Source organism: Hydra vulgaris, chromosome 08 (assembly GCF_038396675.1).
Source record: "Hydra vulgaris chromosome 08, alternate assembly HydraT2T_AEP".
Lineage (NCBI taxonomy): Eukaryota > Metazoa > Cnidaria > Hydrozoa > Anthoathecata > Hydridae > Hydra > Hydra vulgaris.
The window spans coordinates 39,396,761-39,415,312 of record NC_088927.1 but is presented as its reverse complement, the minus strand read 5'-3'; the positions used below and the strand labels follow the sequence as shown (position 1 = coordinate 39,415,312).

Here is an 18,552-nt window from a genome sequence, read left to right as displayed (position 1 = left end):
TACTTGTTGCAAATTACTTAGGCAATACCTTTTTTTTATAGAGAGCGTCATGCTTAGTAAAGCGACTGCTACGGTTGCTGAAGTCAAAACAGATATCATGAGTTTGTTGAAATATGAACCCGACAGATCCAATGGTGGCGGTCGGTGCGTAAATGACGATTCGAATATGTTAATATAAAATGTATATATAAAATGTTAACATTCTATCTATTTCTTATATAAACTCCCTTAAAATAATTTTTGAACATGAAATACACTACTTTTAGCGCAAAATATTGCTTTTTTATTGTCTTATTTTATCGCAATCCAAGTCGAGACAATTTAACATGTTAACGATGACAATTTAACATGGCTGCAGCCTATTGGATATAAGTTATATCCAATAGGCTGTATAATTTTTATCAAATGACCAAAATTTAACGTTGAAATTAGGTTGTTTGAACGTTGTTTTAACGTCTTATCGACAATATATCAACCATATATGGTTGATATATTGTCGATAAGACGCTAAAACAACGTAATTTCAACGTTGAACTTTTAATTTTCATTTTATCGAAGTTGAAATATGAATGATATGTAGTCGATAAGACGTTATAACAACGTTGAAACAACGTTTTCATCGACGTTGTTTCAACATCGTGGTTTTCAACGTCGGATTTTGTTTCCAATTCCACCAAATTTCAACGTTGTTTCAACATTGCATTTCGTCGGTTTGCGACGTTGTTTCAACGTTATTTCAACGTCATTGTGCCCACTGGGGCATGGCTAGTTTTTCGTTATTCAATTTATTTTTATTACGATCTATCAAAATGTTATCAAATGTTTATCAAAAGATATTTATCAAAAGATTTATTTACACTAGGAATTTGGGAAGCAAGTTTAGATATATTAGCAAAGAAGTTGTTAAACTCTTTGCAATGACGTTTTCATCATCAATTGTTTTGTGGTTGATTTTTATAGTTTTAGGAAGACAAGGTTTGTTAGTTTTTGGTTTACAAATAATTTCATTTAATAATTGCCATGTTTTCCTACAATCTAATTGACACTTTTCAAGTAGTTTATTATAATAACTAGCTTTAGCGGGTTTTTTAATTTTCTCAAAGAGACTTGCATAATTCTTGTATTCCAATTTTGTTTTATTGCATTTTTTTTAAGGTACTTTATATATAATCGTTGTTTCCGCTTAGATGATTTTTTAAGGCTTTTACTCAGCCAAGGTGAATTTATGTCTTTAAATTTAATTGTTTTTACAACTTTGTGGAAGTGTTTATCATAAAGAAATAAAAAAATATCTATAAACGTATTATACATTACATTGGTATCATTTAAGGATTCTAAATCTGACCAGTCAATTTTGGCTAACTCTCTTTTAAAGTTAACTTAGCTATCCAAAGAAAAATACCGCCTTGTGATTGTTTTTTATTTATTTATTTTAATTTGAGGTATTTATTGAAATAAATATCGGTAAGTGATCCGATATAGATGTTTTAATTACTCCTATCTTAAAGGAGATTTTAAATAAAGAATTTGTTAGTATATTATATATTAGTGTTACCGAATTTTTTGTAATTCGCATTGGTTTATTTATAAGAGGAATTACACCAAATCAATATAAATTATTGTAAAATATTTGTGTTTCTTTATTATTTTTATAATTTAGATTAAAATCTCCTTGAATAAATAAACTTTTTTTTTTCTCGGAAGCTTTTCAAAATATTTTGAAGATGATTTGAGAATATTTCTGTTGATGTTTGTGGCAGTTTACAACAGCATTCTACTAAGGTATTTTTAATAGTTAATGATTTCAATAGAGACAAATTTCCTGTCGTAATCAGATATGCATAGGTCGTTTCGAAATTTTTACAGCAAACTATATTTGATGTAAATTACAACACCCCTGCCTCTTTTTTTCGATTTCCTCTGCAAATACAATCCTTCATAGTTAATTAATTGAAAAAACGTGCTTTCGTTAAATTCGTCATCAGTTGTTTCGCTTAAACAAATAATATTAAAAATAAAATTGCTTTCCTCTAAGAATATTTTTAAGTTTTCAAAACTTGCTTTAGCACTTCTAATATTAAGATGAACTAGAGAAAGGCTCTCATAAGGTTTAACATCTTTTAAATACTTATTTGTTTCATCTAGAAACATGTAAGGTGTTTTAATATTCATTAATGAAAAGTTATCAATAAAGTTTTTGTCAAGGTCATGTTTATAAAAAGTGTTTTGATAATTTATTTTAAAAACCTTATTTAAAATGTTTTTAAAAAGACTTTCGTATTTAAACGTTTTCGGATTCATTTTAAAGGGTTTCGTTATTGATATATTATCAACAAAAACATTCAAAAAATAAATAAAATTAAATAAACCGTAAATTAAATAATTAGAAAATTACTTTCAATTTGTCTTCCACTCGCGTACAATAAGCTTGTCGTATGATATGTAAGAAAATTTTCCCGGTTTTCTTTTAATTTTCATTTTTCCACGCAATTCCTTTCTTATTTTATTCGTCTCCATGCAGTAATCTTCGTAAATAAATATTTTTTTTCTTTTTGTTAATACTTCGTAAATAAATATTTTTTTAACTTTGAGGCACTTCTTAAAATTTCCTCCTTATCTTTAAAGTCCAAAAAGTTTAAAACAATTGTTCCGTTCACTTTTACGCCTTTTTTACCAGCTCTATGTGCTCTTTCAATTTTTACATTTTCTACACCCATGTACTCATTAAATGTTTCTTTTACTTTTTGTTTGCTTTCTAGCCAGGTTTCTTTTTAATCTCCTTTGACTCCGTCAACTCTTAGATTGTTCCTCCTTGTTCTATCCTCAATTTTTCTTAGTTTACTGTTAATCTTGTTGAGATCAGTGTTGTAATTTTGTATTTAATTATGGTTAGATTTATTTTTTATGAAAATATCAAACGCATTTTTTTTTTTTTCAACAAGTTACTCATGAAAATTTAGACTAAGCTTTGTTTCTTCAATTTCGGTTGCAAGTGTTGATATTTTTATAGCGTTCTCTGAAATAGCTTTTTCTACTTTGTCTAATCTTTTGTTTAAAATTTTGGTGTTTGCACTAACGATACTAATAAAGTTGATTTCTTTTTGCTTCAGCGCAGCTTCCGTCTCTACTTTGTACTTTGTAAACAAGTCTTTTATCATTTTTTTCAATTTCCACAAGTGCAAATGCCATAATATCAATAATATTTATTACCTCTATTATTTTAAAAGTTTTTTGTTAATATATATATAAATTTTTGTATTAAGTTATTATTATCATTTTTTTGTTTTTGTAAATTTTCGACTTGCAAAAACACGTCCGCTCATTACAATAACCATGAACTAATCCATTAAATCCAGGTCTTTTATAATTATACCTTATTAAATTTTTAGATCTATATACCTCTTATTACTTATATAAAGTTAAAAAGTTATAACTTAATTTTAATTTATATAAGTTTTTAAAACCTAAACACTTAAAGTGATTTATTTTTAAAATATAATTGAAATTAAGTTAACTAAACCAAAGAAACTATTAGACAAGATCTAATTAGTTTAATATAGGATTACTTAGACTAAATTTAAAATTTATATATGCGTTAATTAGACTAGATTTAAAGTAAATTAGACAAAATCTAAACGCCCTTATATACGTATAGTATTCCTATAATAGACGTCTAAAATACGTTGGAATACAAACGTTTTACGCACGTTTATTCTAAACGTTAATCTGCATTTCATTCCAAACGGATAATTGGCCAAATCTAATCGTTTTGTCGAAACTTTGTTTGGACGTTTAATAGAAGTATGTATGTTTACTGGGTATACTTTAAAGACTTAATAAAAATTTGTTTTAAAAGTATTTTCTTTAAAAGTGTGTTTCCTTTTTATCCACACACAAAAGCATTTAGTATAAAACTAATAAAATCATCTCTTCATTATGGCGCAATATTGTTTATAATAATTCAACATTGTACATATGCTAGAATACATTTTTGGATATGTGGCTATAAAAACAATTTTAAACATTTAATATTGTAATTTTAGTAAAAAAGTACAAAGTGGAATTCGAAGAATCAAAGAATTTTTAACTTTGGCAATTTTTTTTTTTTTTATCTATTCTTGATTTTATGCAAGTTATCAAGCTCCTTTAAAAAAGGAAAGAAGTACAAATATATAATATTTCCATTGTAATATAATATGAATACAATTATATATCATTAAAAGATGATCAAGTGGTAGATTGAGAAGCATGCAGTCTGGTAAGCATGTTGTAAAGTTTCTAAAGCTTGTTTTGAAGTTTCTAAGAAAGTCTATTTACTAAACAATAGTCATCATTTACCTTTAGAAAAATCAAAAAATTTAATTGTTTAATTTTTTTTTAGATTTATGTCGGAACAAAGTTTTGTTTAAAAATTGTTATGTTTCATAAACATTTTTTATTTGTTTTAGAGCTTTAGCATCTTTTCATTTAGTATACAGCTCGCATTATATCTATAGTATCCATTTAATTTTTATAGTAAAATGTTTTTGATTGTTTTTTTCCTCTTTGGAAACTCCGTCACATACATCATATTTCTTATTATAAATAATTACAAAATCTATTTGTGTCAAATTAAGTTTAAATTTACCCAATGTATACATTTTTATATATTATGTTGTTACTTTAGGATATAAAATGGGTTCAATAAAAATTTTATGTAAATGCAACAAATAGTTTTATTAAAATATATACTTTTCTGAACATCCCAGCGGGCACAATAACGTTGTTACAACGTTAAATGACGTTGTTATTTTGGTTGTATTAACGTTGGATTAACGTTGGAAATGGAAAGGATGGACGACGTCAGATTTGCCAACGTTAGCTAACGTTAAAATTTGGACAAAGACCGATATGTTATAATGTTCTTCTATGTTTTTCCAACATTAATTAATGTTGTATTAACATCGAGCAACGTTGGTATAACAACATTCTAACGTGGTTTTTTAGGTTGGCCTGGCATTGGGTTAATGTTGGAAATGGAATGGATGGACGACTTCAGTTTTGCTAACGTTAGCTAACGTTGTAATTTAAACGCTAAAACGAAATGTTATTTCTTTTATCTTGACGTTTTTTGTCAAGATAAAAATTATAAAAGTTTATCTTGACGTTTTGACATCGAACAACATTGGATTAACACCATTCAAACGATGCTTAACGTTATTCTAACGCTTATTAAACGTTTGAGTAGATCTACTTAGCTGACGGTTAACGTTCAATAAACAATAGGTTTGACAACAGAATGACAAGAAATTGATTAAAAACGTTGATTTACAAAAACATTACAACGTAGTAGAGTAATTTTGTTCATTAAGAAATATTCCGAGGGAATTTTTACAAAATAAATTTAAAAATAAAAAGTTAGTTATTCTCTTCTTGCTGGAGTTTTTTGAGACATCATTAGTTGTGCTTTAATTTTGTTTTCGCCCGCCATCTTCTACATTCACCTTGTCTGGTGCGTATCTCAGAAGTTTCTGTATTTCAAAATTAATCTCTTTCAACGTGTTTTCTTTCAAAGACATTACCAAGGCTAAAATGGCATTGCTTGGTTAATATAAATTTAAATATCTATAATATCTTTAATTATATTTATTATTAATTAAAATTAATACTTGTAATATTGATAACAAATAGTTATATTAAAATTTATGATTTTAAACTTTGGCCATGTTGCAAAGTAACAATAAAAATAGGATCTGTGTTTTGTGTCAAACACACAAAAACTTGAAGAAATAGAAATAATTAGAACTCTGTTAGAAAATAAAATTTATCCAATAAAAAGACAAACAAAAATTCTTCTTTTTTAAGATTGCAAAATTAATACTTATTCACTTATCAGCTCGTATAACTTCAGTTGTTGAAAACTTTGTTTCTCCGTTTTAACCACTTGTCGTATAAATATATATATATATATATATATATATATATATATAAATATATATATATATATATATATATAAATATATATATATATATATATATATATATATATATATATATATATATATATATATATATATATATATATATATATATATATACGACATTATGGAAAGTTATAATATAAAAATTAAAAACAAATATAAAACAAATAAAGACGAATCCTAATTACCAGCAGTATTCATAGGAAAACCACTTCTTCTAAATTTTTTACAATCTCTTCTTCGAGGTGGAGCTGGGTTTAAACGCTGACTTTAATTTCCGCTTGCATCTTGACTAGACTTTCTTATATTTGAAGAGGATTTGATTGTTCGCAAAGCAAAGACGATTCTTTTAAGTCAAAATGGGAATCAGGATGAGAAGAAGATAATGATAGTGATATAGAAAAAACGTTAGATGATGGTGAATGGCAAGAGTTTGATGTAGTGTCAGATCCCGTCATCCAGTATTCTCTTGCATAGAAGTTTTTTCTTAGGCAGCTTTTGAACTAACAATATCTATATAAAAAATTAAAAATCCCGACTATCAACAAAAAAGATGATAAAAAAAGTTATAAAAAAAACCTAACAACGCCATGAGATTTACACATATTACGCATATAGCTTTTATTATATATATATGAACTGATAATATATATATATATATATATATATATATATATATATATATATATATATATATATATATGATAATATATGATATATATATATGATAATATATGATATATATGATATATATATATATATATATATATATATATATATATATATATATATATATATATATATATATATATATATATATATATATATATATATATATATATATATATATATATATATATATATATATATATATATATAGAGGGTTGCACCACGAATAATGACTAAAAAAATAAAAATAAAAATATTAAAAAAAAAAAAAAAAAAAATGAGTATCCTCCTCGACTGTAGTGGCCCCCCTCGGGCCTTGGGGAGGTGAATAATCAAAAAAAAAAAAAAAAAAAAAAAATATATATATTTATATATATATACATATATATATATATATATATATATATGTATTATTAGTTCATATAGCTTGGCGTAAAAGTATGTACTTACTGCTTTTTTATGGAGACTTTTTTTTGTATATTTGCTCCTCTGTAGTTGTGTAGTCACTAAAATCAGCACAAAACTGTTCTGAACCTTAAAAAGAGCATTTAGAGTATTTTACCTTAACACTTTTTAAATATTTGGAGGCTATTAAAGGTAATTATTTTTGCAACAGCAAACTTAGTTATGATTTTCTGAATTTTAAATAATTGTAAAATTTTAAGCAAAACTGAGATTAAGTACTAACCACAGACTTTAATCTTTACATATTCAAATTTCAGCCACTCAATTTTACGTTGTTGACACCATTTATATACAATCTTCACATTTAAAGTGTTGGGCCAAAATACTTTATTGGTATCCTCATCTATCCAACTTATTGGTATAGTTCGTTCCATCTCCTGATATCTTTCTAACCAAACTGCTCGTGCATATGGACCGCTAGTAGCCATAGTTATTTTTTTATTTTTCTATGTATAATTTATATATATCAACATATATTTAAAGTTGTCACTAAACTCACAAAATTAAACAACCATTTTAAACTATATTTTATATTATACGCACTTTTAGTAAACCAAGTATTTATAAAAGCATCAAACAAAAACTAAACACAAATATTTTTTACTATTCTCATTTATTGTGATTTTGTAAACATAAAATACAAACAAAGAAAATTGAAAAAAAATTTTTCAGAATAAGTTTAACTAAAAAGAAATAATGTTACAAATGCTTTTCAGGTGCCAGAATAATAAAGCCATGAAGCAAAGGGGAAAAAACCTTTTACGCAGTAAACAAACCATTTTATTGCAAATATCTTGTTTACAAATTTTTCTACTTTCCATTGAAATATTTTGATTTGCAACAAATATGTCAATATTTCTAGAGTTACAAGGCTCATTAAAAAAAAACTTTATATCTTTTGAATTAACAGTTTTACATTGAAAATTATTATTTGTCAATTTTTTAGTAACCTTAACAATTTCTCCACTTGTTAAACAAAACCAACTATATCTGTCAGCAATAGCAATTTTATCATTTATATATTGGGGGTGATGCTTTCACCAGACTTTTCTAGTTCGAACTTTGTTTAATGATTTGAACTAGAGGATTATTGGCATTGTGTATGAATTTTTTTAAAACATGCATATAGTTTTCAAAAGGAAAAGCAGACAGCAAAAGCAAATCCTCACCATAATTTTCAACATCCTGGTGAAGGTGAATTAGTGAATGAACATTGTAAGTAATAAATGACTCACTCTTTTGACTTAAAAACAAACTATTCTAACAAATTCTTAGCATACTGCAATACCTCAGCTCTTTTATCATGATCAGTAAAACACATAATTCTTATTGCAATACTAAATGCCAAAAAATGAGTATAAGCTTCAGTAGACACTTTTTTTAATACTACAGGGTCGGTGTAAAGAATAAATTATTTAAATTCTGTTGCTTTCCAATGGCTCAATTCATTTAAAGAACCAGGCTGTCTCGCAAATTCACTAGGCAATTTACCATTTAAATATTCCAAATTTTTTGGTATTTCATTAAGTTGTAATTATGATAATTTACAATTTCTAAGTCCTTCTTTTAGGAAAAGAAGTATACGCCTAACTACACCTAACATAACTAAATGCATACTGTTAAGTACGAAACCCGAAACACATGGAAAACCGTAGTCTACAAAAACACTTTTACCTAGTTGATGCAATGGCTGATTCTTTCCTTGTGAAAAATCTTGATCACTTCTTAAAGCACATCCAATGTCATTAAATACAACTCTATTTTCTTTATACTCTACTTCTACTATACACCTTTCACATGAATCATAACCATTGTGAGGTTTGATTGATTTAAGCATTGCTCTTGCAGGTGCATCACAACACAAATACTTTAATTTTATTTGAAACAAATGTCCATTGAAATTAAGACCATCCTCACTTAATCCACTATACTCTTCTAAAATATCATTTATAAAATCAGACACTGGATATGGTTTATGAGTTCCACAATAAACAGGAACAAAGAATGGACTCAACCCACTAAAAGAACAAAGTATCGGCCATAACTGTGTGTTACTACTTTTGAATAAAGCCAATCCATCAATATTTATAACAAGAAATATGGGATTTAAGTCATTAACGTGATGCTTTAATCGAATTCTATGTAACCCATATGGTTCACATAACCTAATTAAAAAATATAAATTTGTTTTGAAAAATTAAATAAAACGATGCTGTAAATAATGAGAACTTTAAAAACTATTTAATATTAAACTTTCACAAAAAATAATTATTTAGTACCTGTATTAAAATAGTTCAATATTTATGTGATCATTTACAACCAATCATTAATATCGTTAACATTATAGACTTAGCGACACCAGAGGAAGTCTTTAGAGGATAACGTTTTGTAAGAAAAAAATAATCTAATTTCTTTTTAAAATGTAAACATTTATTCGCGTGTTTTCGTATTATCTAATTAGTTTTACCAAAATGAATTAAAATTATATATGGATTTTCCACATTTGTCGCAAAATGCGACTCAAGAGGAAACGCATGTTGACAAAAAATATTTTAATTAACCAAATGTTATTGCGACGAAAAAAAGTCTGCATCATACAACGTGAACAAAACGTTATAATTCCGATTTAAAAAAAGTGTTAGAAAAACCGAAGCTGTTATAACGTTGTAATTCGATGAAAAGAAACGTTGGTGTAACTAACGTTACCACAATGTAACGATTCCGATAAAAAATAACGTTAGTGTAACAAATGTTACCATAATGTTGTAATTCAGATAAGAAATAAAGTTAGTGTAACTAACGTTAGCACAATGTTACGATTCCGATAAAAAATAACGTTAGTGTAACAAATGATACCATAATGTTGTAATTCAGATGAGAAACAACGTTAGTGTAACTAACGTTGCTATAACGTTGTAATTCGGATGAAAAAAAAACGTTAGTGTAACTAACGTTAATACAACGTTGTATTTACGTTGTATTTAATTAATTAAATAAAACGTAATTTTAATTAATTAAATACAACGTAAGTTGGGTGCCCACTGGGTAATATATATTATCTGTGAAATGATAAATAATATTTATGTATATATATATATATATATATATATACATATATATATATATATATATATATATATATATATATATATATATATATATATATATATATATATATATATATATATATATATATATATGTATATATATATATATATATATATATATATATATATATATATATATATATATATATATATATATATATATATATATATATATATATATATATATATATATATATATGTGCCGTAACTCTTTATGACGCCTGGGGTCAAAATTTTAATAGCGCTTTATCTTTTCTAAATAATCCGAGAAAGTCTTATTGCCAATCCAAACGCTGAAGGAACTGCATTTTTTTATTGAATTTACCTCTAAGAGGCCGAGAGGACCAACCTTAGTAAAAATTTACAATTTCTTAAAAAAAAAAATTAAAAATAAATTTAATAATATACATAAACCGACGAGTAACTGAAACCTAATTCGAGTAACTGTAAACCTAAAGTGTTATATCTATTCCTCGGCTGCTTCAAGAGAAATTAAGTCTCCGGGCGTTATTTACGGCGAAATTTGAAATAAATTTGTTGCAGCACAGAGTGTTTGCAAGATTGTGCTGAAAAGATATAATAATGAAAATGGTAGTCCTGTCTTCAGGCAATGTAGAAAATAGTGCTTACTGAAGCTCACTGAACGACCTCTCTCTTTTGGCGACTGTTTTAGAAATCATGTTAAAAATGCGTAACAAAATGCATATTGGGTCAAAGAATGACTGTAGGCCTTTCTTGCAGATCCCATTCAATAGCTTGATTGAAGTGAGAAATTCTTTTGTATATAAAAAATAAATGCGCTTCAGAGTATTTAGATAAAATATCTTTTCAAAAAGTTTCTTAATTCCTCATTGTTTTTATAGATGTGCAACGAAGTTTTGCATTTCTCCTTCAGGCCTTTTCTCCTTCAGATGATTTAACCACTTCTATTTTTTTCAACCAACTATGTTCTTTGTCTTTGACGAAGCTTAAAACCTGTCCTTTATTTATCTATCCTATCTTAAAACATATCCCTTATTTGTGTGTTCTATCTATAAACCTGTCACTTTTTTTATGTTCTATCTTAAAACCTGTCTTTTATTTGTTGAATTAGAGTATTAAGAACAGTTTTGAATACGTTTTATCTTTAACTGCTTTTCTTCATAATGTGGAAACGAACTTCGTTTGGGTTTTTTGTGAAAGATCTTTCTTTTTTTGTCCATTTTTTTAAAAAGTCTTATTAAAAATAAGATCTTGCTCGACAGGAGGCAATCAAATGTGCTTCATTAATTAATTTGGGCCAAGAATATCTAAGTCTGATGAGATTCTTGATAAGAGTCTTCACAAGCTTTATTTTATCATCTAAAATAACGTTTTCTCAAGTAGGGCTATTCTAGTTACTCATTTTGATAAGTTTTTGATTAACGAAGAATTGGTTAAAAATCGATTATTATTCGATTAATTTATTAAAAATAAAACTAAAAAAATTTTACTTTAATTACACACGACTTGAACCATTCAGTTAAATTTATGAGTTCCTTATTGACTGTTTCAAATAATACTAGGTTTTTTTTTCCTTTATATAAATTGATTTAGATACAAAGTAATAAAATATTCCAATGTAATTGATAAAAATGATTTTTTGAATTTCAATTTGAAGAAAATTGAAGAAAATATAATAAGTTTGATAATTAGTGAGTACAAAGATAACAAAGATAAACATAACTGAAGCAATAGCTTTAAGCTATTCAAAGAGTTTTCAAAGTGATAATACAAATATAGGGAAGTTTTAGTGGAATAATTTTTTTTTCGTGGAGTCTATGAAAAAGAGTGTATTTGGTTTTAATTATATTTAAGGAAAGTTTATTTGACTTGAACCATTCAGTTAAATTTATGAGTTCTTTATTTACTGTTTCAAATAAGAACTCGATGCAACTATTAGAGTATAACAAGTTTGTGTCATCGGCGAATAAAATTGAAGTTAAAATATTGGAAAACATATATTAGTACTTTAGTACTAGTACTGTTAGTACTTTATTAATATAGTGACTTTAAACAGTTGTTTTGTGTCTATTTTGTTGTTTTAAAAGATATGACCGAAGAAAGCATAATTAATCAATTGGTTCAAAATTTAGGGATGTTCTCTATTTTGTTACAAAAAGTACTGCCGCTTCAAATTGTTGTTCTGCTTCAATTGACATTGGTGGAATTGTTTACAAAACATTGTACATTTGTTCAAAGCATTGTAGATTTGTTCACATCCACTTATTTGTTTATTTCACCAAAAATAATGGTTTCTTTTATAATTGAAAAAAAATTATTTTGAAAAGTTAAAACTGTTAAAAGATGGTGCTTTTCTTTAAAAAAATGCGACTCAATTCTTCTGTTTTTGAAATGTAGAATTTGTACATATAATGTAGAATATATACATATTAGTATAATCATATGTAGTCGCATTGTCTTAACTTAAACTTTTTTATTACCATTCTCATCGATGACGAATAGACGACAATTTCTTTAATTGCGAGAGTAAGTTCATAACTTGTTGATTGTTTTAATATTGCATTTTTTGTGTAAGCGTTTTTAGGTAAGTGTTAGGATTTTCTAAACACTCAAACATTTTAAAAAATTTGCATTCAGAAGGTCTATGTTTAGATATCGTTCTACTTGATCTTTTGTTGAATTTTATACCAGCCTTACTTGATTGTGTTTTTAATTTAGTAAGTAAGAGTTGAAATATTTTCAAACCAGTTTTGCAAAATTTCAAAGTTTTATTGCAATCTTGCGTTTCCAAAGCAAGTAAACTTATCTTTATGCTTTCTAATCATTCTATAATCTCCTCAATATGCCTGATTTCACAATGTGTTGGATAAAAATTATTAACTGACAAATTTTTAAGACAGTTTTTCATATATTTAATAAAAATACATTCAAAAAGATTACTATTAGCATACCATTATGAAGTAAAACAAAATGATTATAGTTTATCTAAAAGTTATTAAGGTTAACACGCAAGATATTTTTTGAAATCTTGGTTTACTCAGTTAGTTTAACATAAAACAGTTACTCGTTCCAGTGTCAAAAAATCGGCCTTTTCAGACACAAAACTCTTAAACGATGCTTTTATCCTATTTTAATTCTAAATTATTCAATTAGTTCATCAACTCAAAAAATAAACAATTATTTGATTAGTTGATTACAGCCCTAGATTAAAATAAGATGCTGGCATATTTTACGTCTAAAGAGCTTTAAAACAAAAATTTGTCATTATGATGAATTCAAATGACTAAATCAATTTCACCAACTTAGACTTTACTTCATTCAATAGATCAACAATTAGATTAAGGTCACAATGCTCTTTTAACCAACGGCTTTACGGCCTTAATGCGTGCACTCAATTTGGTTTCCAAGAATTATCATCGAGTAGGAATTATCATCGACTTCCACTAAAAATATTGTAGAGTAACTAAAAACGTTCTTCACATTGACGTAAAATTCAGTCAAAGGACACTGGCAAGTTTAAGGTTATGAGCGTTGCATGGCATGTAAAGAGCTTGATGACTCTTCTTAAATATAATAGTTTGTATTTCTTTGTTCACATCAGTCATGATGATTTTTTAGTAGTATCCCTGACTTCCGCAGTTTTTTAAATTGATGTTATTTTAATTTAAGACGTCCATATTTACTTTAGCAAAGACATTTCTTTTTTTTGAGATTGCCAACCCTGAGAAAATGTTTTTTAACTTCCTATCTTTGATCAGCACCATGGAAGAAAAACCAGAGAACAAACGCGATTTGCTCAGTATAAAAGATATCAAGAGTTCCGTCAACAAAAATAATTTAGTAAATAGCCCAATGAGCTTCTTTAACAATGGCAGCGTAGATTATTCCTCCACATTCTTTGATAAATTCATTTTAAAAAGTCCAGCTGAAATAATAAGCTTTAAGTTTAATATACTCTTGTAGGCAGTGGATAACTTTTTTTAAGTGTAAATGAGTTGTTGTTTTTTCGCATTAAGGGCCGGAATATTTTTTCATGAAACTCAATTTTCTTTTGTAAGTAAAGTAACTATGACAAATAAATAACATTTTTAATAATCTATTAAAAAGGAAGCTCAATATAGATTCATAAGTTAATTGTGTAATTTTATATTAATAAAGTAAAAATCATTATATTATGATGATTTTAATTTTATTATGTCTTTTATAAAGCCATTATTAATATGTTTTACGCAACTGCCTCTAGTCTTAGACTCTCGCTCAAAAATTTAACCAATGCTGATTTGTTGACATATATATTGCTGACATCTAGTAAATAGTGGGCTAATCAGGAAATCAAGTAACTTAAACTAAGTACCTTAAATTTTAATAAAAGGAGCCTAACTAGCAGAATCATTAATGCTAAACTAATCTGTTTTATTTAAAATCTAAATTTTTTTTTGGCTAATGTGTAACCCTTCTAACATTGCGCCCGGGTACAAGGTACCCAATCCTGTTGGTTTCGTATATATATATACATATGCATATATATATATATATATATATATATATATATATATATATATATATATATATATATATATATATATATATATTATATATATATATATATTTATATATATATATATATATATATATATATATATATATATATATATATATATATATATATATATATATATATATATATATTTATATATACAGTGTTGTTATCTGTCAAATATGTCTGAGACATATTTGACACTGCTGACATAAAATATGTCCCACATATTTTCTATGGACATATTTTAACATAATTTTATGTTTAAATTATTTTCTGCTGACATAAAATATGTCAGACATATTTTCTACGGGCATATTTTGACATAATTTTATGTCTGACATATTTACTGTTTGATATTCTTGACAAATTTATTGTGCATTTCAGCTTAATTTAAAGAGTAAAGTGAAAATAGACTAACAAATCTGTTGCTTTTTTGCTTCATTAAACTTTTATTTTAAATTCTATAAGCAAACATCAGTTGTTTCATAAAGGTCGTTTTCTGCGCTTTTTAGCGATGTATCGTTTGATAGTATTGACTAATATTAACTAGTATTGACGCATCATTTGATAGCATTTGATAGTATTGATTAGTAGGGATGGCACTTGTACTTATTTTGATGTAAAAACGCGAATTACTTTTAAGCGTAAATTATTTTACATAACTCATATAAAAATATATAATTTACTTACTTTCAAAAGTAATTCGTTTTTTTTTACATAAATTATATAACGCGTAAAACTTAATTACTTAAGTTAAGTTTTTTAAATGGGTAAGTGTTACTTGAAAAAGTAATTTACTTTTACAAGTAAAAGTTATTTACATTTTTAGTTTTACTTGTAAATGTAACTTACTTTTAATTGTAAGTTATGTAAAGTAAACTACTTTAAAAAGTAATTTTGGTTATTATTACATAAAAAAAATTACTTCGAAATGTAATTTACTTTTTAAATGCAAAAAATTTTATTTATGAAATAAACTTACGTAAATATAACATTTAAAAGACATAACACTTACTTTACAAAGTAAAATAAAACTACATCGTAACAACAAATTACTTGCACGTGTAAAAGTAAGTAATTAGCAAAAACAGCTTACACAAAAGTAATTTGAAAAAAATTGTTATTTACTTTTACAAATAAAACTTTTTTCTTTGAAATTTTGTACTTTACTTGGTAAGTAAGTAAAAAGTAATTATATTATTTATTTTCTCAAAGAACAGTCATTTCATGTTGATTTAACATAAATTTTGAGATTGGTAGCGTATTAAAATCGATTGCCTGTTTTTTTTCACGTATATCGTAAAGGGTAGTTCTATTATAATTAGGGGCAAATATAGCCTATACTAGTAGTATAGAGACGGGCTCCCTGTCGCATGAGTACTAATAGGGGCTGCTAAATAATCATTGATTTTTTATTTCTTTTTGTTTGTTTAGCAGATTAGGCGGCCATAATGAAAGTTTGTCGGGGGAAGATGGGGAAAGGGGGCATAATTTCTAAGCTATGGGTAATTCATGCATGTGTAAACCTTCCAGCATTTGTGTAAACTTAATAAAAGTACAAGTTGAAATTGTTTTCAGAGCACGGGAGAGAACTCCACTTTTTTGAATCTTTTTTTTTTTTTTAATTTTATTTTATCATTCCGGCTTTACTTTGATTTTACTTTATCTTGAAAGCATTTGTGTAGTCTCGATGAACGTGCATGTTAAATTTTTTTCCCGGGCAAGGAGGTCGTACCCTTACTTTTTTTCTCTAATATTTTTTTTTTCTTTAAAGTTGGGGTTTATAACTTTTTAAAAAAAAGATTTTTTGCATAAAAGCTTTGAAAACATTTTTTTGATTTATTTGTTTCAGTATTAATTTTTTTTCGGGAGGAAATAAGTTAGTGGCCCTGATAAAAATTTACCGTAAATGAGCCGGGCATATTTGTAGTTATGCTGCTGCTTTTCGCTTCTCTTATTCAGCGTGGTTGTTGTCAGAGCCGTCCCGAAGAGGTCTCTGATTGAGGAGGGGGTTCGTATGTGTTTTTTGCCAACTAGAGACACACACGCACACAAGAAAATTGGTCCTCTATATTTGATATTTGCCAACAATAACTAAAAAATTAAAATATATGTATCTGAAGTACCAAATTCTCCTGTTTTAGTATGTTATTTTAGAAAAAGGTAAATCTTATTCTAAAATAACATACTAAAACAGAAGAAATATTGCATAAATAACAGAAATTTTGAATAATTTTTTTTTTTAACATATAAAAAAAATGGTTTAAAAAAATTTTATCCATGAAAATATAAATTAAACAAAATACATGATTTAACTTTAAATGGATTTAAATACAAGTATTGCGTGGTATTATACCAACTTAAAAGCAATGTAAAAAAGTTTCATAATTTGAAAATGCGAAGTATTCTTTTATTACCAAACCAATTAAAGTTACTTAATCAACAGCATCTTTAACTAATAGTATTAATAATAGCTATGTACAAATGAGGTCTTTAAATGTGTTGTTAAAAACCATATTAAACTCATTCAAAGACTTTATGGTAACCAATAATATAATGATGTCTACTTGCGTAAACTCTGAGATGTAATATTATGATTATGAAAAACCAATGATTTTGGTTAATAAATATACTTTTGGTAAATAAAACATACTTAAGTACCAAACTCAAGTATGTTTCAAGTAAAGACTTTATGGATAACCAAATAACCAATAACACAATGATGACTTTAATAATTACATCAATATTACATCTGAAAATTTACGTTATGTAAACGTAATAATTTTGGTCAAAATGGTTTTTATAAGATTTCATATTAAATTTTCTTTAAAATTATGCAATGTTGTGGTATAAACAAAAACCTACTTAAGTACCAAACTTAAGTGTGTTCTTGCTTATCTCATAAGAATGATTAGAAAAAGATTGAAACAACCACTTCATTTGGCGAGGATGTAAACTTATGTAAGAAAACAAAAACAATAAAAGTTACTAATTTGTTGCCCTCACATTTGTAGTAGGGATGGTAAATGTTTGAGGGTATTTTTGTATCCAGGCTTTAATCACCACAATTTTTATTTCTTTATCTACTTATAAATCGTTTTTACGCTACAGCTCGAGATATAGGTATATTACACAGCGGCCAAGCAAAGTATATTTTTTTATTAGACATACGTGGCCAAGGTGCCCAATTACTGTTTCTCTGGAGCGAACTTTTCTAAAAAAAAAAAAAAATTTTTAAATATATCTTAGAGCTTCTGAACCTTGCGGTTCTTGGTTTAGTTGCTTGTGGGACCGTAAGTTTATACTGGCCTTGCGGTAGCTAGGCCACTGATACTACACGCAGATAAAGATATAAGACTTTTAGAGTCAAAGGATATTTATGAGCAGGTGGACTTTTTTTGTATCAAAGTGGCGAAATATCTTTACAAAAATAATGAGTCCTCTTAATAAAGTTCGGGGCTCCTTAATCTTCAGGCCATTGTATTATAGTTCCCATAATTCAGGACAAGTTTAAACTTTCCCTCCTTACCCAGTGGGCACAGGACCTAAATAAGACGTCTTTTGAACGTTTAAAAGACGTCCAAAACGTTCAAAAGACGTTTAAAAGACGTCTTTTTTACGTCCTGTGCCCACTGGGTAGTTTTTAAATAATGAATGCATTTACGCAAAAAAATTGTAAAAAAAGACTAACAATTACGCCAATTATTTTCTTTTCTAATAAACTACACTTTCTGAGTCTCCCATGGGTATATGTGCCTTCTGCTAAATACCTTATTTTAGCTTTGTCTAAATTCCAGACCTTTCGAATGGTTGGCCAAAGAGTGAACAT

The 18,552-nt window shown here is 26.7% G+C and overlaps 1 protein-coding gene and 1 long non-coding RNA gene across 2 annotated transcripts; both read right to left on the bottom strand.

Annotated features, from left to right (window-relative positions):
• Positions 1 to 6,333: 6,333 nt before the first annotated feature.
• On the bottom strand, positions 6,334 to 7,444 carry LOC136083821 (uncharacterized). Its single transcript, XR_010640124.1, has 3 exons — positions 7,318 to 7,444; positions 7,080 to 7,163; positions 6,334 to 6,473 (listed from the first exon to the last, which is right to left on the bottom strand). It is a non-coding gene; the product is annotated as an uncharacterized LOC136083821 (long non-coding RNA).
• Positions 7,445 to 8,628: 1,184 nt separating this feature from the next.
• LOC136083290 (uncharacterized) lies at positions 8,629 to 18,552 on the bottom strand. Its single transcript, XM_065802691.1, has 2 exons — positions 18,494 to 18,552; positions 8,629 to 9,259 (listed from the first exon to the last, which is right to left on the bottom strand). Exons 1-2 carry the CDS (start codon positions 18,550 to 18,552, stop codon positions 8,629 to 8,631), a joined length of 690 nt encoding a protein of 229 aa, XP_065658763.1.